Below are 19,984 nucleotides of genomic sequence, written 5' to 3'. Positions count from 1 at the left end.
GGAAATCCATGTGGTCACCTGAGGGGTGTGGAGGAAGAGGGCCATTGCCAAAATTTTCAGGAACCTTGATTTGCAAGATGGACTGGAGAAAGAGCTAATGAATAAAGCTCCTCTGAGATAAGTGAATGGAAAAGCAATTGAACCCCAGGCGCAGCCTAGAAAGAAAAAAGTTGTAGTAAAAGTAATGAAACAATGCTGGAGGGTGAGATTGAGAAGGAGGCCTCAGGATATGGCTTAAATGACATAAATAGGGTCCACATCTTTGTGCGCTTTGATGTTTTTGTTGATTCAGGAGTTCTTGGCCATCAGAGATGTTACCAGGGATCGCTACATGGAAGTGGCTTTTGTCAATCCCCAGGATATGGCTTACCTTGTATGAACAGAGAGGATGAAAGCTACATAGGGGATAGAGCAGTGGTTTTCAAAGTGTACCATTGAACCCTGGGGACCCTGGGACTCTACAATCGGTCATGGGGTTCCACAAAGAGATTGAGGGGTGATGACGGAGTGGGCCAGGAGGGGTGCATTGCCATTGTGGAGCTGGGTCACCTGGCTCCGTGTAGGGGTACAGGTTCCATGGTGGAAGAAGTTATATGAGAGGGTTCCGAGACTTTAGAAAGCCTGAAAACCACTGGGCTAGAGTCTGGAGGAAAATGAACCCATTTCTGCTGTGCAGTTCCTTCTTATGGTAAGTCATAGGGGGTCCTATGAAAATTTCCCAAACCCTCTAGATTTGGAAGAGCAGCATTACACTCACAAAACCAGGTATTGCTGCGGTCTGACCAGTTTTGCTTGGTTCCCACAGCCCATCTCCAGAGGAGGGAATGGGGGATGAATTTGACCTGATGGATCACTCGGACCTCTACATCCTGGACTTCAGTACGTAAGCACTTCTTCACTGTGGCTCCTGCCTCGTGCCCATAGGGGCCATCTGGACCAGAATTCATAGATTCATAGATGTTAGGGTCGGAAGGGACCTCAATAGATCATCGAGTCCGACCCCCTGCATAGGCAGGAAAGAGTGCTGGGTCTAGATGACTCCCCCCCCCCCCTCCCCCCCCAGCTAGATGCATATCCATCCTCCTCTTGAAGACCCCCAGGGTAGGGGAGAGCACCACCTCCCTTGGGAGCCTGTTCCAGACCAATTCTCAAGCTTGGATTCTGAAAGCTAGCTCCAACTTAGATATTTTGGCACCAAAATAAGCAGTTTGATCTTCTAGAATTGCACAGGTTCCATTACAGTCCCTACCTACTTCATGTTCCTGAGAAGTTTGCCCTGGGTGTTAACACTGGGAAGTTGAGTTTGTACTTAAAATTGTGGACCCTGTGAGCAAGTTTACCGCTTCTCACTGCATTTTTGGTTACAAGTGGTTCAACCCAGCAAGCTGGCGCTTGCTCAAAGTGCAGCCTCTGGCTGGCCCTCAAACTGGAGGGGTAGCCCATAAGGCTGTTCTGCAAGGTGCCCTCCCATAGCAGTTCACTGGGTGTTGAGCTGATGCTTGGCCTTGCCCCTGGGCAGAAGTTAGTATGTATTCCATGGTTATCATCAGCCTCTAACCACTATGTGCTTCTGTCCATAGGCCCCAGCTTGAAGACTCTGTGTAAACTAGCAGTGATTCAGTATAGCCTGGACCAGTCCTGCCTCCCACATGATATCAGGTAGGACTTCTACTGCAATAACAAGACAGGTAGTGTTTTGCTCCAGCCTTCAGACTGCAGCCTGGGTGCAGGCCTTTTGACAAGCTTTGAGGAGGCATTGCCGTCCCAGGAGTGCCAGCATTCTTGGGCACAGGATCGCAGACCCAAGCTCTGTGTAAGCTAAACCCAGTTAGGAAGCTCTCCCAATGGGTCTGCAGCTGAGTGGGGAGTCCAAGCACCGCACCCCAGGTGCTTCCTTCTGGACTGTACCCCTGGACACTTTCTGGGGATACCTCAAGAACCCGTACACCTCACTGTGATGGCCCCCATTTCACTGCTAACAAATCCTGTCCTCCCAAAACACTTGTGGTAATCTGGGGTCTCTTACAGGTCCCCATAGATTGACACCCAAACCTGCCTCAGCTCAGAACCTGGGAGAAGAGGTACTGCAGGTGATGCGGTTGACATGTGCCTTTGTCTTTGTCTATTGCTACTCCATGCCTGGTGGCTGGGTGATGAGCAGGACAGGCCTGTGGGAACTGTTCTGGTTGCAAGGTGGCTTTTGGCACCTGAATGGGAAAACTGGAAGTCTCTTTTCAGTTCTCTTCCCTATCTTTTTTCTTGTAGATGGGAGCTGACAGCAATGACTACAAACAGCACCATCAGCCGTCCAATTGTCTCCTCACAGGGTTAATCCAGCATCCTTTTCCCCATCTCTGCCTGTCCTTCCCCCTCAACCCCTCCTTGCAGACTGACCTGTTCCAGGTTTCTGCACAGACTTTTAGCCCCTTCAGGAAAAAATCATTCATGCTCTCTGCTCTTGTTCTGTGCCACACCAGCCTCGCCACACCCTTGCCACAGTTTTATCATCCATGCTCCTGCAAGGCAGAATGGGACAGCAGGCTGTAAGGAAAAGGAAACCAGTACCGCTCTTGCTGTGGACAGCAGTGGCCTATGTCCATCTGCTGCTGTTCTCACTGCAGCATCCAACTTGAACTAGCCCTTCCTCAATGGTAGCTGACTTCAGGACCATGCTGTTCTTCACCTCCTTCTGGAGTATTGGCCAGCACAGCAACAACTCTGCTCCTGCCTCCCCAGCATCCTTGTCATCACTCCAGTGACTGAACAGACTGCTGCTAGGCCAAGTTCTCTTGCTCAGCCTTCTACAGCACCCTGCTCCCCTGGGCACAGGTGTCTGTGCCTAGTCATCCACACTTTAGATCCTGTCTGGTTTTACCCTCTGCTGTCTGAGAAACACACAAAACTTTGTTATCGAGCGGCACCTTTATGGTGGGGGGTATCTGCATCCCTGAGCTCCAGGGTCTTCACTGGAGAGGAGGGCCTGATGAGGATGAAGAATCCTGCCTACTGGGCAGACAGAGAGGGAACTTCTACATCCAATGTTTGTATAGGATACAGAACACAACAGGGATGTCTCTGCCTGGTGGAAGAGGGCTGGCTCAGGAGCTGAGGTGCCTTTGTACAGCTCCATGTGTAAACAACAGTTTGGATTTCTATAAATATTTAAAGCAAGCCCCTGAGTCTGCATTGTCTTGTCTGTGCAGGTACAGAACCACTGCTTGGGGGAGGGGGGAACCAAAGCCCCTGCTGGAGCCAGCTCTTGTGTGAAGGGGACAAGTTGTGATGGGAGCTAGTAAGGGTGACCAAAAGGAAATCCAGGACATCTGGGACACTGCCCCCCTCCCCTTACCCTTTTCCCCCAAGTCAACAGTGCTGCTGCATACAGTGGCAGAGGCCAGCAGGCAGAGGCCAGTGGGGAGGCAGAGCTGCTTGGAACACCATGCTGCTCCACCTCGCTGCTGGACTGAACCCTGTGCCTGGAACTCTCGTTTTAATTTTCCCCAACTAGCCAGGGCCGACCTCTGAAATCCAGGACTCCTAGCCAAGCTGGGACGCATGGTCATACTAGAGCTAGAAGACATGACCCCTGGATTCTCCGAAGAGATGTCTGGTCTATAATAGCCTTGTCTTTGTGGAGCTGCTTGGCAATGACAAGAACATTATGCCATTTGGACAAGCACATGATGAGTCCCTGTCAAAGTGAGAGGTGCGCAGGGGCTGATCCAGGCAGTAGGAGTTGGGGAGGGTGATTTTTGATTTCCCAGGGAGGACATGAGAGAAGGCAAAGATGTCAGCACTGGACCAATGGGAAAAACACAAATGAGGTAGAGTGTTAAACCATTGACCTTGCATTGCATCTTCCAACAAAGGACTGGGGGGGGGGGGGGGCAATGGAGTGTTTGTGTTTTCACAACCATATGAGAGGAGAGGGCAGCAAAACACTCTGGGGCTTTGGATCCACTATACTAGAGAGTGGCAAGTGAGCATGGGCCACAGTGGGCTAAAGCAGGGATTTGGAGGCTGCATTAGGATTGAGATGAGTCATAGCCCCAGAAGTGAGAAGGGGAATTCTGGTGGAGAATGGCCCAGAGAAGTGGGGATGGTGAAGGAACACAGAAGAGGAGTGGAGCTGGACTTTAAGAGGTTTCTTAGCCCTGGAGGTACTGAGGGGAGGTGCTGACATGACAAGCTCATTTGGCCTCCACAGGCAGAGGGGAATGAAGGCCACTGAGCAGCCCCTCCGGGGATGGAGGTGAAAAGTAGCAGCACTTTCCTTCCTGCTCCACCCTGTCATGTAATTGAAATCTCCCTCCCAAGGGCATGCTGCTGAATGACTTGTTAAGCTGAGAATGGAATGCTGAGAGCAGGGGACAGAAAGGTGGAGGAACTTTACTGACGTAACTGAAGCAGTCAAGAAGCTGGACACTGCTGATATGTGGAAGGAGAAATTAGACTACAGTACAGCTAACAGGGCAGCCCTGGCATTCTATTGAAGTGCCAACCTCATGAGGGAGAGGATGCATCTGTTTGAGCTGCAGTTATATGTGCTTTCTGTGGGATTTGTTTCTTTGGCACCCAGAAAGGGCCTGTGAACAATGGACCAGGATGGCAAAGCACATTCAACAAAGATGCATGCAATGGCAAGTGTCTCCAGGAAGGAGGTGGTGACATTGTATGGTCAGGCTTACTTGGTCCAGGTCAGTAATTGCTGGGATTAGAATTTAGGGACAAAGGCTAGTGGCTACCTCGAAGGTAATTTGTCTTTGGGCAGATTGTGAAGGCACTTGATATCTTAGAATCCTAGAAAATTAGGGTTTCATACTTTCATAGTTGGTAGGGTAGGTAGGGTCAGAAGGGACCTGAGCAGATCATCAAGTCCGACCCCCTGCCATGGCAGGAAGAGTACTGGGGTCAAACAACCCCAGCAAGGTGTTCGTGTAGCTTCCTCTTAAAGACCCCCAGGGTAGGAGCCAGCACCACTTCTCTTGGAAGTTGGTTCCAGATCCTAACCGTCCTGACAGTGAAGTAGCGCCTCCTGATATCTAGTCTAAATGTACTGTCTGCCAGCTTGTGACCATTATTTCTTGTCACTCCTGAGAGTGCTTGGGGGAATGGACTCCTCCAATGCCTGCTGGTCCCCTCTGACTAGTTTGTAAATGGCCACCAGATCCCCCCTCAGCCTTCTCTTGTGGAGGCTGAACAGATTCAGGTCCCTTAGCCTCTCCTCATAGGGCCTGCCCTGCTGCCCCCTGATCATGTGAGTGGCCCTCCTCTGGACCCTCTCCATGTTGTCCACATCCCTCCTGAAGTGCAGCACTCAGAACTGGACACAGTACTCCAACTGCAGCCTGACCAGTGTCGCATAGAGGGGGAGGATCACCTCCTTGGACCTGCTTCAGATGCATCTGTGGATGCATGACAAGGTGTGATTGGCCTTCCTGACCATGTCCCCATGCTGTCGGCCCATGCTCATTTTGGTATCAATAATGACTCCAAGATCCTTTTCTGCCTCTGCACTGACAAGAAGGGAGTTCCCCAGCCTGTAGGTATGCTGCTGGTTCTTCCTCCCCAGGTGCAGCACCTTGCACTTGTCAGTGTTGAAACCCATCCTGTTCTCATCTATCCACCCACCCCTGTAACCTGTCTAGGTCCGATTGCAGCCTATTCCTCCCTTCTAGCGTGCCCACTTCCCCCCACATTTTAGTGTGGTCTGTGAATTTGAATAGGATGCTTTTTACCCCCTCGTCCAAGTTGCTGATGAAGATGTTGAACAGTGCAGGTCCGAGGACTGAGCCCTTGGGGGCCCCACTGCCCACATCCCTCCAGGTCGAAAATGACCCATCCACCACCACTCTCTGGGTGCGGCCCTTCAGCCAGTTAGTGACCCATCTGACTAGGTGTTGACGCCACAGTCCCCTAGCTTTTTAATGAGAATGGGGTGAGAGACAGTGTCGAAGGCCTTCCTAAAGTCCAGAAAGACTACGTCCACTGCTACCCCGCATCTAAAGATTTGGTGACCTGGTCATAGAAGGCCACCAGGTTGGTCTAACAGGACCTGCCTTAAATGAACCCATGTTGGTTGCCCCTAAGTAAAATCTCCCCTGCTGGCCCCTCGTGGACATGCGCCAGGATAATTCTCTCAAAAAGCTTACCCAGGATCGAGGTAAGACTAGCTGGCCTATAGTTTCCTGGGTCCTCCTTCCTCCCTTTTTTGAAAATGGGAACCACATTTGTCCTTTTCCAATCCTCTGGAAAGTGAGGCCTCAGGAGGTCATCTAGTCTAACCCCCCTGTTCAAAGCAGGACCATTCCCAAATATATCATCCCAGCTTTGTCTACCTGGGTCTTAAAACCTCTGAAAATGGAGATTTCACAACCTCTCTGGGTAACCTGTTCAGTGCTTTACTACTCTCCTAGTGAGAAAGTTATTTCTAATATCTAACCTAAACTTGCTTTGCTGCAACTTAAGACCGTTGCTCCTTGCTCTGTTATCTGCCACCACTGAGAACAGTCTAGCTCCATTCTCTTTAGAACCACCCTTCAGGTAGTTGAAGGCTACTATTAAATCCCCCCTCAGTCTTCCAGATGCTAGCCACCCTGACAGTGAAGTAGCGCCTCCTGATATCTAGTCTAAATCTATCGTCTGCCAGCTTGTGACCGTTATTTCTTGTCACTCCTGAAAGTGCTCGGGGGAATGGACTCCCCCAATGCCTGCTGGTCCCCTCTGACTAGTTTGTAAATGGCCACCAGATCCCCCCTCAGCCTTCTCTTGTGGAGGCTGAACAGGTTCAGGTCCCGTAGCCTCTCCTCGTACGGTCTGCCCTGCTGCCCCCTGATCATGCGAGTGGCCCTCCTCTGAACCCTCTCGATGTCCACTGGACTAAATATGCCCCGTTCCCTCAGCCTCTTCTCATAAGTCATGTACCCTAGGCTCCAAAACATGTTTGTTGCCCTCCACTGAACATTCTCCAATTTGTCCACATCCTTTCTAGCGGGGGGGGGACAAAACTAAACACAGTACTCCAGATGTGGCCTCGCTAGTGCTGACTAGAAGGGAAGAATCACTTTCCTCAGTCTGCTGGCAATGCTTTTAGTAATGCAGCCCAGTATGCTGTTAGCCTTCTTGGTAACAAAGGCACACGTCACCTCAAATACAACTTACTGTCCATTGTAACTCCCAGGTCCTTTTCTGTAGAGCTGCTCCCCAGCCAGTCAGTCCCCAGCCTGTAGCAGTGCATGGGATTGTTCTGTCCTAAGTGCAGGACTTTGCATGTGTCCTTATGGAACCTTGTGAGATTTCTTTTGGTCCCATCCTGCAATTTGTCTAGCTTCTCTGTTGCTTTCAGTCCTTTAACTGAGATAGGGAGTCTAGCTGGTGGAAATATGCTATACAGAAGACAGCTGCAAAAGGGCAGGCACACTGGGTAGAAGAGAGCACAGAGGTGCCACCCACAAGCAGTGGTCCTGGTCACTGGGTAGGAATCTGCAGTGTGGGCAGACTAGATGGTCAGAATTGTTCCTCCTGGCCTTGTAATCTACTAAAATTATTTTTGATCCATTTGCACTTGGCCAAGGAACTTGCCCGCAAGGGAAGTGGGAACCATGGAGTTGTGCAGGGCAGAATGCTGTGGAGTAGGCAGGTCACTACTGAAAAAGAAGGCTGCACTGCTTGCTGTCTGGGGTCAGAGATGCAGGGCTTGGTGAGGGGCAGGTTTTTATTAGATGTGGAGTTGCATCCCTTTCCCCCAGAAGGAGAATAGCCAGCACTAATGTGCTGAACACTCTGAGCTCACACCGTAGGAGCCCCATGCAGAGCTGGATCATTGACAGAGACAGGTGCATTCTCTGCAAGTGGGAGAAAGGCAGAGAAGCCTTGACTCTTGGAAGTACCTTACTGGTACTTACTCTTACCGCTAATCCCTCACAAGTAGCCTGCCACTGCCTTGTCTTTTTGTTGGAGTCCCTCCTTAAGGATTGGTGAGTGGAAATGAACCCTTCTGCACACACCCACTGCCTGCTCCTCACTCCAGCCCACACATCTGTGACTGTCTTTCCTTCCCCTGTTATCTACTCAGGTCTTGTTCCTTGTCTCCCTGTGTGTGCTTTGCTCTTCCATCTTCCACTGTATGTCTGCTGCAAACTCCACCAGCCTTAGCTTCATGCCTTCTTCTGGCTGGCTGCTGCCTGGAGCCACTGCCACAGCCAGGAGTACTTACACTACAGTTCTGCAGCCAAAAGAGTGCTTCTACAATGGGGAAAGATGATTAGGACTCCGCCAACCCCTGGGACAGGCCAGGGATGGTCTGCCAGGGCTGTGCCTGTTATCAAATGCTTCCCCTGCCTAGAAAGTGCAAGGACAGCATAGAAAAGGAAGCTACTAGAACCTTTTCTTCCTGTCAGGATCTCTGCTTTTGAATGCTGTACAATCTTCTTAAGTTCAGCTGTTTGCACTGCCTATATGCACCACTTGCTTGCCTCTGGCACTGATGCTAATCCCCAAAACGCCATCTGCGTTTGCATTGAAGTGCATAGCAGGTCATTGGAGGGCTGGTGGCACAAGGAAGCCATGCTTCTCATTCTCTGTTGCTTTCAGTTTGTTTGATCTGCACTGCATCCGTAGGCCTAGGCACTTTGGAGATGCTAATTATCTCAGGGTAGTACAGTCCAAGACCTTCCCTCAAGGCAAGAGATGTGGCACTAGCTTAGCTCTGGCTTCTTCCTGGTGGTCCCATGTTGCTTGTTTTTTTTTGGTGGAGGAAGTGTGTGTCACAGAAGGAGGAAGAGACATGGGAAACATCTCCCTTGGGGAAAGCAGGAAATGCTGGGCCACAGCAGGAGTTCAGAGAAACAGCTTCTTGGGAACCTGGAGAGACTAGAAGCTGAGCCCAGAGAGACAGGACTGTGGTCCCTGGGGCATGTGGGCTGAGTCCACACCCCACTCCATGCAAATCACCCCACCCCCATCTACCACATAAGCCTGTGGGAACAGCTGGGCCTGTACTGTGACCTGAAAGCTGGGTCTGGGCCTTCTGACACTGAAGGGGAATGGGATAATCCTAAATACCTGAATGCGGTAAAGGCCAGGGAGAGGGGCATGGTTGAGGAAGGACTAGCAGTGAGAAAAGGGAAGAGAGTGAGGGAAGGAGAGATGTCCTAGCTAGTGAGCTGGGCTGGGCTGTAAAATAGACTCTGCTGGCAAGGTAAGAGGTTCCGTCACCTGAGACTGCTGCATTAGCTTGATACCAAGCTAATGCTTCTGCCCTGTCCCTCATCCCTCAGCCTAGAGCAGAAAGGCCTACTGTGTCTGTCCCTTTTGGCCACACCTGCGATTCCACAGCTGGGACACCGCTGGGACACAGCTGCAGGTTGGGAGTGCTCAGTGCCCATCTCTCGCTGAAGAGAACCTCAGAGCCCAGACCTGAGTGCTACAGGTGCACAGCTGCCCAAGTCTGCCGAGAACCTGCAATGGCAGTTCCAAGGAGTGTGAAGTGCCGCTGGGCTCCCTCCAGGCCCCCTCTCTTTCACTGTGGTGTTTCTCTGCAGTGTCCTAGAATTCAGCATCTCCCACTGGGAACCTCATAGCTCCTCACAAACACTATCCTGCTTTTGGGCCCTGCACACTACCCTGCCTCTCATTTCCCAATTCCTGTCCCACCCCAACAAGGCACTGGTTGGACTCCAGACCCGCTTCCTACATACAGCAGCATGGGACTGAAAGAGGAAGAGGATTGGGGAAGCTGGGGACCTGGTGTCCCACTTGCAGTCAGAGAGGTAGGAGCTTAGCCCAGACTTCAGGCTGGCCAGGACTACAGCCTAGAGAATGGCTAGCACAGCAGCTGCCCACATGCACACAGCTGGAGTGGAGAGCCACTGGAGATGTCCATGCCTCCCTCCCTCCTTCGCTGGGATGTGTGCTAGGAAAGGACGCTCAGCACCTGGTGCCTGGTAAGCAGCACAGAACCTGAGGCCAAGGAAGAGGAATGGAGCAGGCCACACAGAGGCCAAGGAAAAATCCTCCCCTTGCAAGTGACAGCAATAGGGTAGGAATGGCAGGTGTGTTGTCATCGTGGAACATGATCTCTGCCTTGCCAGTCCCTTTTTCCCAACCCTGGCCCCCCAGCTTGTCCTCGAGAGCAAGGCTCCTCATGGGCCAGTTCTAGTGCTCCAGCTCTTTAATACACATTAGATGCCATAGTCCTTCAGCTACTTAGAAAGCCTCATCACTGGAGCTTACACGATTACCCCTGCAGGCAAAGAAGTCCCACACCACTGCCATAGCTAGATTAGTACCTTCTGGAAGTGAGCTGTGGGAACAGAGCTAGAAGAGGGCGTAGGACAACTGGGGCTGCCCAGAACAGGGCTGGGGGCCAAAAGTCAGACTTGTCATGGCTGAGGTCACCTCCTTACATCAGCCCTGATTCCAGAAGACTCCAGGCCTGGGCTGCAGTTCCCACGATGCATGGTAGCCTCTGTACCTGATGATGCTGCTCTAAGCAGGGTCCAGCAGGAACTTGCAGAGCAGAGTAGATTGTGGCGACCAGTGCTTGGGCACTGCTGCTGAGCTGGTCTGGAGTGTGGTGCCATGAATGTTCATTAGGCACTCCCCATGCCACTGCCAGTGACAGATTCCTTCTCCACAGGAGAGCTGGGTGAAGAGCTAAGAGGAGGTGTCCACATGCGGGCCAGTTCTCTGGCAGGTAATACGGCAACTGCTGCTAATTGCTAGCAGTACAAGGATACCCATCCAATGGAGAGCCTGGGGAAGAGACTGCAGAGACAGCCCCAACAGGGTTGAACAGCTCGCACCTAGCAGGGAGAGAGCAGGCAGCACAGGATCCCTAAGATTAAAAACCCAGCACGTAATAGTGCCACTTCTCTAGACATCCTGGGTTCTGGCTCTGTCCCAGACATTTTGCTTTGGTGCCAAAGGAGAAGAGCTAATTGAGCAGACCTGGGCCCAGGTGGGGCCTCATGTGTGGTGTCACTTAAGGAGGGGGTGACCCAAGACAGAATGGAACCCAAAGGCGCCAGAATGGACAGTGTGTGTGAGAGAGGCCAACTGACTGCCATGCTCCACCAGCATGGCCCCCTTGCTGAACTGACAGGTTTGTTTTAAAGAACCAGGCTTCCTTTTATTGCTTCCCCTATCAGATTGCAGCCAGGCTGCAGAGGGTTATTTTTAGAAGCCTGCTTTCTAAAAATAGCCCCAAGCTGTTTAGAATTGCGTCACAAGAGGTAATTGTATCCCCTGTTTGGCCTGGTTTGGGCCCCCAGGCCCCCAGGAGGGGGGGTACAAAAGGAGGCAGAGAGGACGAGGGGGTCAGCAAGTTCAGACTGAGCCAGAGCGGAAGAAGGTAAGAGGCATTTTGCCAGAGGCTGATATCCTAGCCACAGGGCTCTAATACCCAGGTGTAGGTGCAAAGGTGCTGCTCTGGGTGCTGTCAAGGCCTTGACCACATGCTCTACCCAGCGAGGAGCTGTTGTGTCACTGGTCCCTGAAGGCTGCACCTGGACCGGAGTGGAGTCCTGGTGGGTGGTGGATGCTGTCTCCTGCTGATCTCTAAATGGAAGCCTTGTCCCATTTGGCAACCAGGCTTATGAATCAGTGATGGAGCTGTCTTCCCCTTGTGGGAAGACTGGCAGCAGCTCACCTGCTGCTCTTCACAGGGCATAGACCCATACCCTGCCCTACTCTTCTGGCATGTTGGTTTCTTCATGCAGGACAATGACCATCTTCTGTGACTGCTGCAGTAGGCCATTGAGGAAGGAGATGAAATGCCCCTGGGGAAGAACCAGGCTGGTGCCCAACACTTCAAAGCCATTCAGGTCAGAGATCACGCTGCTGTCTCCTCTGGCTTCTGCCTTCCAGATGACTGGGGCAGGACCCTGCTGTACTTTTCCGTATTGTCTGGCATGAGTTTCCAAAGTTTTTCAATGGGGCCAACCTGCCAGCTCATCCTCCCTTAGTGCTATCTGCTAGCAAGGAAACATCTGGGAGTACTGTATTTGGTGGGGAGGAGAGTGAACGGAGACTGTCAGTTAATTGTTGAATACAGGCTTGGGGCCACAAAGTGAATCTGTGACTCAGTCTGAGCTTGCCAGGACTATGGCACCAGGAATAGGGTGTGCAGGGATGAGGAGAGTGTGGGTATGGTGGTAAGTTGGGTCCATAGAGCAAAGAGGACTTACCAAGCTAAGGTTTAAGCTATGTTTTTTATTTTTTTATTAATTTTCCTGTTTATTAGAAAAGGCTCAGGGTGGCTTACAATAATAAACAAGATACATGGTAAAAAGCAGATAAAATATTAAAATAGAGTAACATGTAATGAACGTCAAGATCCACAAACTTAACCTCTCTTGCTAAAAGCCTGCCCAGATAAAAACACCTCATGGCATTTCTGGAACAGTTGCTTTTTCTAGTGCCTAGACCTCATCGCTCAGGCCTTTCTGGAGGGAATGTCTCTTGCATTGGCCTCTTTCTTGATATGTCAATGAGATCGTCTTTTGGCACAAACAACTAGAGAAGGCACAACTACCATCAGACAGGACAGTGACAAAAGGCTTGTAGCAGCTTCAGTTTTTTGCAGCAGTAACCCTCTGAGCTTCTCCAACTAGAGACCACTCACCATAATTCAGGCAGCGTCTCCCTTCTCCATCCCTGACCTCACTTTGCTGCTTCAGGACATTAAGCTGATAGTACTGTCCTTCTGTCTGCAGCAGTAGCCAGTCAGGCATCTGTTGGGGGCCTTCTTTGATAAGCTTGTTCCAAGCTATCCTGCTGTGTGGCCAGGTCAGCACTGGAACCTCTTGTCAGTGTTGCAGTGGCAGTTACAGGGTGAATTAAGTCCTTTTGGTGACTTTTCTGTGCTGGCAAAAGTCTGGGTACAGATGTACTTATTCCAGTTCAAGTGCTTTTGCAGGCATAACATACTGCACACTGGGGAAAGCACTTTCCAGGCCATATGTCCCATGCTGCTCTAGCGGTATAAGCAAAGCTTTTATTTTGTAGGCTAAGCCATAGCCCACCACTCTGAGGATCTAAAACCTGTGAGGGTGGCCTGTACTGAGCTCTGCTCCATCATATCAGACCAGGATTAGTATCTGAGGCTCGTGGGCCCATTGCGTGCTGTTGGTATCACAGGGGTCACACAGCTGTTCAGATACCTCAGTAAAGAGATTGCTTCCTTTGCCAGGGCAGGACTATTGTCTAATGCTCAGGGGCAGAGCATACCTAGGCCAAGCTACATGCATGCTTGCATTGCCTGCCAAGATCCAGCTCAGGACTTTATATGGACTACAGCCTAGCCTGGAATGAGAAGCTCATGAACATGGGGACTTGCTCAGCCCACAAATATGCACTGAACCAGCACTGCAAGCAGCAAAGTGTTCCCAGCCCCTTACAGACACCCCCACCCACTGCAACATGCACAGGCCACCGTGCTTCTTGTGTGGCATAGGTTGTGTGGTCCCCTTGCCTCTGAGCTCTTGTGTTGGCTGGGGTAGTGGGCTATGCCACCCTATGCCCTGGTACTGCCCTTCTAGGTCTGTGGCTGGGTGAGGTGTGTCTGGTGGGTGTTCCCCCCAGGGGAGCACTGGTGGAGGTGAAGAAGCTACAGGTGATGTGTCCCAGGCAGGGGACAGGGCTGTGGTGATTGTCAGGCTGCACTCCTCCTCATCTGCTTTGAACAAAAGGAAGAAAGATTCAGGACACTGTAAATCTGGAGACTGTAAAATCCTGAGGCTGGAAGCTCAAGGCTTTGGTTGCCATGGGAGCAGCTCCTTTGTGCAGCTTTCCGTCAAGCTGTCTGCCCTAGGTGACTGATCATTATAGGAACATGGCAGAGGTTCCCTGGATTGGTTTACGTGAAATACCCAGGCAGAAAGCTGCACTTCATGAGTCTGACCTGGGGATGGGAATGTCCGTGCTCACAAGGACACAGATTTCATCATTACTGGGAGTTTTTCTGTAGAAGGAGGGAAGTAGAAGCCACTGCTGTTTCCTCTTCACCAGGAGGAACAACTGCAATGGGAAACAAATAGGAAATTGCAACCCCCTTCCCCCCGTGGGACTCCCCGTTGGGGGAGTGGGGCCTTTCCCTGTTAATTCTAACCCTCTGGTTTGGTGCAGGTCAACAAAGGGTGCCTCTAAGGCTCGTCGTGATCTAATCAATGCTGAGCTTCAGACACTGCGCTCCCTGCTGCCCCTCTCTGCGCAGGAAAAGGAGCGGCTCTCCTACCTCCACACCATGGCTCTGGTCTGTCTTCAGATCCGAGGGTCACAGCTCTTTCCTCCAGGTAAACATCTCATCTTGCTGCTATTAGTCCCTGTCTTGCACAGTCTGGTCTGATTGCCATAATCCAAGCCTGTTGCAGACTGATCTCTAGCTCCCAGTGCCTCTGCCACCTCATAAGGCCTCATGTCTGCTTCACACAGGTACAACCAATCCTGCACAAGGGCTGCTTTCCACACTCCCCTGCAGATACGCCTCCTGTCAGGGAGACAAATACCACCAGACACCACTCCTTACCTACAAACAGGTCGCTAGCTCTCTTCCTTTTCTCCTCACATCATAGAGCTGAGGGGGGCTGGTGTCCCTCTGTGTCTCTGGCATGGCTCCTCTAGGGACACTATGTTTAGCTCTGTGTAGCTCCATGAGCACACCAAGGGGAGTTAGATATGTGCAACAGAAAGCAACTGGCTCAGCAGTGGGACTGGTTTAGCAGGCAACATCTGCCCAGCTGGTAGATGTGAGTCATGGGTGGCCTAACAGCAATGCTCATTTTAACGGGACAAACCCCACAGACGGAGTGGGCTCTTGGGGCAAAGGGAGGAAATGCTGGGAAAAGAGCAGACAGATACAACATTAGGACAGCCTTCCACAGCTCCCTGCTTCTGCTTAGAGGCCTAACTAGTAGGGTTTATGCCTTAAGCAAAGCTATGCTGAAGAATGGCTATGGGGGGCTGGGGAGGCAAGGAAGTGCTGCTGAGCACTGGAAGGAAGGAGGTGCCAAGTGCAGAGCATAGAACAGGGGTATTACCTATTCTGGGGATTTAGAGTCCCTAGTTGGTAGTGCTAGAGCAAGTATGCTCTGTCCATCCTGGTTCTTGCTGCTGCAGCAGTAGCACAGTGTCCCTGCACCCAGATGCAACCCAGCTGCTGTTGTTATGGCAGAGACTATTTGGGCAACTGCCATTTTGATATCCCCACTAAGTGCCAGGGGCTGGTGCTCTCCTTCAGGTGGAGTTCCTACTGCATCTGCCACCACTGTTGCGAGGACATTAGCACCATCAGTATTTCTGCTGACACCCTTATCCTCATTGATTAATCTGGCTGTATTACACTCACTCACTTGCCATGGCTAGATGGTAAAACCACAGGATAGAGATTAGCTCTACATGTGCATGCATGCACACACACATACGTGAACCTGCAAGCACTACTACAACAAAAAAGATCATGTGTGTCTAGTGAAAGCCCTGGAGGGTGTAGAATGCATGAAGGGTGCAAAGCTCCCCAGCACATGGCTTCCTGCTCTTGGTAAACTTGGTAATCCAGGAGATACAGTGAGAACTCAATCCTCCTCTTTTTGTTCTGCAGGTCCATGTACGCCGGCCATTACCAATGCTGTGATGCCAGACCTGGATCTGCTGTCCCTGCTGCCAGGGTTCATCCTTGCTCTCTCTGCAGATGGCAAGCTGGCCTACATCTCTGAAAATATAACCCAGATCCTGGGTTTCTCAGTGGTAAGCAGTTTTTTGTAGACCTAAAGCACCAGCTCTGTCTCTGTCTACATCCCTATGGCAAGTCAATGCTTGTTCTTCTTCCAATGCAGTGCTGCACCAAGCGTCAGCTGGCATGAGTTTTGTTCAGTGTTGGCTTCAGCTGATTTCCTAGGACAGTGGTGACCCGAGATAACGGCATCGTTCTCCTAGACTCAATGATCTGTGTGATTACATGTGCCCAGCAGCAACTGCAACATTCAGAATCACTCCCTCTGGCCTCTATTGTCTGCCTTCCAACCCATCAGCCAGGCAGATTGTCGATGGCTGAAGCTACTGATTTTGACAACACAGAAGTGTTCTGATGGGCTATGTGTGTTGAGGTGACAGCTCAACCTGCTGCATAGCTGAGGACTGCTCTTTGCCTCTAGCTCAGCTGGTGCCTGGATTTTTCCATTCATTTCACTGGTCTGCTCAATTTTAATGGGTAATAAACTGTTTCCCTGTTCTGCCACACTGTTCATATTTTATAGTAGGATGAAACATCCTGAGTTTAAAGAGACATCCAGCAGCAGCCCAGTGGTTTAGGGTACTAACCTGGGATGGGGAAGCCCCAAACTCAAGGTTCTGGTCTGAATCAGAAAGAGAAAGGGTGTGGACCTAGGTCTCCCATGGCCCAGGTGAGAGCCCTTATCAATGGGCTACTGACTGTTTTAGGTCTCCTTGGCCTCCAAAAAGAAACCGCTAGTTTGACAAATTGGAATTTTCCAACTAGCTCAACTTCTGAACCCATCAATGGTGCTTGTCCCCTGGTGACCATAGTCCCTGGTGTCTTTTGTGCCAGTCTGGATCTGGAACTCATTCATCCATTTCTGTGTGCTCCAGAATCTGAGGGTGTATGCCCCATACTGTCAGTGGGCATCCCTGTTCCCAGAGAGCTCCCACCAACTTTTGCAGACACTGATTGTTCTGGACACCAGTCCTTCTAGGTCCTCTGGTCCACTGTAGAACCAGGCTGGGTCTGCATTAATAAAGTTTCTTTTTGCCATCTCCTTCAGGTGGAGCTGCTAGCCCAGGGAGACTCAATCTTTGACCTCCTGGACAACAGAGCACATGAGACTGTGCAGAAGAAGCTGCATGCTGCACAAGAACAGCCAGGCACTGGTAAGGCCAAACTGGGCTCAGAACACGGTATGCATTGCCATATATATATAGGGCTGGAAGGGACCTCCAGAGGTCATCTAGTCCAACCCCCTGCCTGAGGCAGGATCATCTGTATCCAGAACATCCCATATAAACCATTATCTAAATTCTACATAAGACTACCATCAAACCTGACACAACATAGACCTAATATCCTATCCTGCCACTGGTAAAGGAGGGAAACCATAGCAGCCAATGTCCTGCTTCTATAAAATGTTGTCAATATATGCTCAAGAGGTCCTGGGTAAAGGGCTATACATGGCACCCTGCCTGCGTGGCTGAAAGTAGGCATGTACATGAGGCTATGCGACAGGGATGAGTCACTGCATTAGGCCCTGATCTGCAAAAATTACTTTCTGAAGGAAAGTTTTAAAAAGATAAGCCACTTGCAGCAATTGCCACCCAAGTTTGGAGTCAAGTGGAGATTGAAAGCCTCTGGGTACATTCCACTTCCCATGAATGCTGGAGCTGGTCCATCCTAGAATCAGAAACCCAGCAGTTCAGTACACTCATAGCAAATTATTTTTGAAAGAACTTGTGCTTTTACTGGGCTTCTGTAAAGTTAAATCAGTTCAGCTGCACTGCCTTCTGGGTACTTATCCTATGGTACAATTACAGCTCTCAGTCTCAGTGCTTTGCTGGTGGTTTTGAAAGATCTTATGGGATCCTTAGTGGGAAACTCAGGAGAAACTGTGGAGAGAGAAGTAGTCAACCTCTAATTTGCCACTGGAAAATTCCCAAGAGATTGGTGTAAGATTCCTGAGGCTGGTGTTCTTTGTGAACTGCTAGCACAAGCAGGCCAGAAAGAATGCTTAGCTCCACATACCTCATCCTTGGGAAGAGGGCAGGAAATGCCTTACCAGGCATGTGTGCCACACTGTGTAGGCTGTGCCCATGCAGCCAACAGCACCTCACTGAGTCATGCCATAATTATTGCTGACCCATGTGTCTGCTGCCAGGAGTCCCTTAACTGTGCCTGGGCCAGGGAAGGGCAGCAGCTTCACCAAAGGGAGACCCCTGATCAGACAATATGGGCTATGCATTTGGCAACAGCTCACTCCCTAGACAGAAGGTGTTAACAATCTACACAATGTTTTTCATTGCAGAAATTGCATTTGTCAGTGAAATGCGCACATCCAGGTCCTTCCGAATGAAATATGGAGGGAATCGGACAGTGGCTGTGAGGGGGCGATTTCTTGCTCTGAACAGAGTACCCACCTCCTCCATTTTAACTTTTATTGCTTTCTGCACTCCCATCACACAATTCTTGGAAGATGGGCATGATGCATCCAACGATGTCCCATTCTACAGCCAACACACATTGAACATGAGAGTCACTGATGTTACAGAGAGGTAAGGAGAGCTGGTTTTGGCATGACCTTGACTATATCCTGGGGAAAGCAGCCAGTACTCAAGAGAGCAACCGCACTCCAGTGAATTAATAACTGCCAGCATCCATACTGAAGCTGGTTCTTACTGGGAGGCATACTCTTAGCCCCACAAACATTACAGTCTTTCCCCCATCCCTAAGTGCCCCGTTTCTGCCCCAGTACCCTGGAAGAAAACCCATTACTACCCGCTTCTATCAGCAACACAGACCAGACCAGATCTTGCCTCTTCATCCCAACACTTCTGAGAATGGACAAGTTTGCTTTGCTTGTTTCCCCTGATCCTCATACCCAGGGCTTGTCTTTTCCCTTGCTGACACCAGTGAATGGATCTCACCTCATTTCTTGTGTAGCTCCCTCCCCTCCCCAGAGGGTACCAAACCACCATTTCTAAGAAATGTGTTTACTGAGATGATGTTCTATTCTGCCCTCCTCAGTGTTGTTTATCACCTTGGCTATCGGAGGGAGGAGCTGATTGGTCAATCTTGGTACACTCTTGTACACCCAGAAGATATTGGTGTAGCAGCAGCCTTACATGAGACTCTAGGTAAGTGCCAGACCTGGGCCAAGAATGCCCATGTGTCCAGGGGGAGCAGGGATGTTGTTTTTCAGCAGCAGAATTTACCCAGTTTTACATTATAACTAACATTGATCTAATCTTCCACACTGCTCGTTACATATGAAATACTCTCCTTAAGCCAGTCAGCAAAGCTGCTGCTCAGTGGCTTTAAATCCCTCCTGAAGATTCACTTGCACTGTGATACACCTCCAAGAACACAGGCAGTGTGGGGACAAGCACCTGGTGACCCTGAAGAGGAAGGAAAGGCTACCAGTGAGGCCTCATCACTTGCACCTCTCACACAAAATGTGCATAACCATATCAGCTACCTATGCACATGATCAGGGGAGGGGGTAGATTTTAATTAGAGCAATTCCTGGAGAGCCACTTAATTATAACACTTCACTGTCACATGTATTAAGCCCCTGCACATTTAACAACAGCTGTAGGATGCTTCATCTAAACCTCATTCAGCAAAGTTTAGATAAAGTGCCCCTGCAGCCATTTTAAAATGTGTGGGGGTTTATATGCCAGTAAACCTATGCTGGAGTGTTAGAATTAGAACATGGAGCAGACTGTTAATTGAGCCAGATGTTCCCTGGCCATGAGCACAGTGCCACCTAACTGGTATGCCACTACGGGCTCCTCCCTTGGCTCAGGCCAAATTCCCTTTCAGGTAATCATAAATGCTGCTTGGGTTTGATCCACAGCACTCCTATATTAGGGGACACTGTGCAGCCTGTACTTTTGCCACGGGACAAGAAAGGGTTACTGTTAAGTACTGTTGCCCCAAGTCCAATTGCTCTGTACTTGTGATTTCAGTGTGTGACCCTGGAAGCTGCCACCAGCACTTAATGGTTCGCATGCTATGCAAGGACCTGAGCTGGGCCTGGATGGGAATCACAGCATCAAGGGAGCATGGAAGGGAGATCATCACCTGCATTAATGTCAGCCTCAGGTACATCTCCTAGTCCTAATCTGCAAAGTTGTTCCTTCCTCGACACCTCCCTGTTACATAAGGTTCAGAGTGCCAGCAGCCCTTCACAGAGCAGAGCTAAGCCCTGCCTGATCAAGCAGCCACTTGAAGCAAGGTGAGGAAATAAGGTGATCACAA

At 50.5% G+C, this 19,984-nt stretch overlaps 2 protein-coding genes and 1 long non-coding RNA gene across 9 annotated transcripts in view; 2 read left to right on the top strand and 1 right to left on the bottom strand.

The window, feature by feature from the left end:
* Positions 1-3,171, top strand: part of KLHDC3 (kelch domain containing 3) — a 56,283-nt gene extending 53,112 nt beyond the window's left edge. For 6 of the 7 annotated variants that reach the window (XM_059720400.1, XM_019476238.2, XM_019476237.2 and 3 more), the window contains 3 exons: positions 806-879; positions 1,581-1,659; positions 2,266-3,171. In XM_059720400.1, the coding sequence (XP_059576383.1) occupies positions 806-879; positions 1,581-1,659; positions 2,266-2,332 (220 nt within the window). In that variant the 3' untranslated portion in view covers positions 2,333-3,171. Of the gene's footprint in view, positions 1-805; positions 880-1,580; positions 1,660-2,028; positions 2,082-2,265 lie in introns of all 7 variants that reach the window. The other variant, XM_019476239.2, reaches the window with a different exon arrangement.
* A 9,022-nt stretch (positions 3,172-12,193) lies between these two features.
* On the bottom strand, positions 12,194-15,651 carry LOC132247683 (uncharacterized). The gene is made up of 2 exons (XR_009458976.1): positions 14,237-15,651; positions 12,194-13,675 (listed from the first exon to the last, which is right to left on the bottom strand). It is a non-coding gene; the product is annotated as an uncharacterized LOC132247683 (long non-coding RNA).
* Positions 14,055-19,984, top strand: part of LOC109280367 (neuronal PAS domain-containing protein 4) — a 7,171-nt gene continuing 1,241 nt past the window's right edge. The window contains exons 1-6 of the mRNA XM_019476235.2: positions 14,055-14,294; positions 15,599-15,744; positions 16,779-16,884; positions 18,030-18,276; positions 18,749-18,858; positions 19,693-19,828. Of these exons, the coding sequence (XP_019331780.2) occupies positions 14,246-14,294; positions 15,599-15,744; positions 16,779-16,884; positions 18,030-18,276; positions 18,749-18,858; positions 19,693-19,828 (794 nt within the window). The 5' untranslated portion in view covers positions 14,055-14,245. The remainder of the gene's footprint in view (positions 14,295-15,598; positions 15,745-16,778; positions 16,885-18,029; positions 18,277-18,748; positions 18,859-19,692; positions 19,829-19,984) is intronic.

The sequence above is a fragment of the Alligator mississippiensis genome, chromosome 1 (genome assembly GCF_030867095.1).
Source record: "Alligator mississippiensis isolate rAllMis1 chromosome 1, rAllMis1, whole genome shotgun sequence".
Taxonomy (NCBI): domain Eukaryota; kingdom Metazoa; phylum Chordata; order Crocodylia; family Alligatoridae; genus Alligator; species Alligator mississippiensis.
The sequence above is the reverse complement of the archived record's forward strand: the minus strand, read 5'-3'. Positions and strand labels throughout refer to the sequence as shown.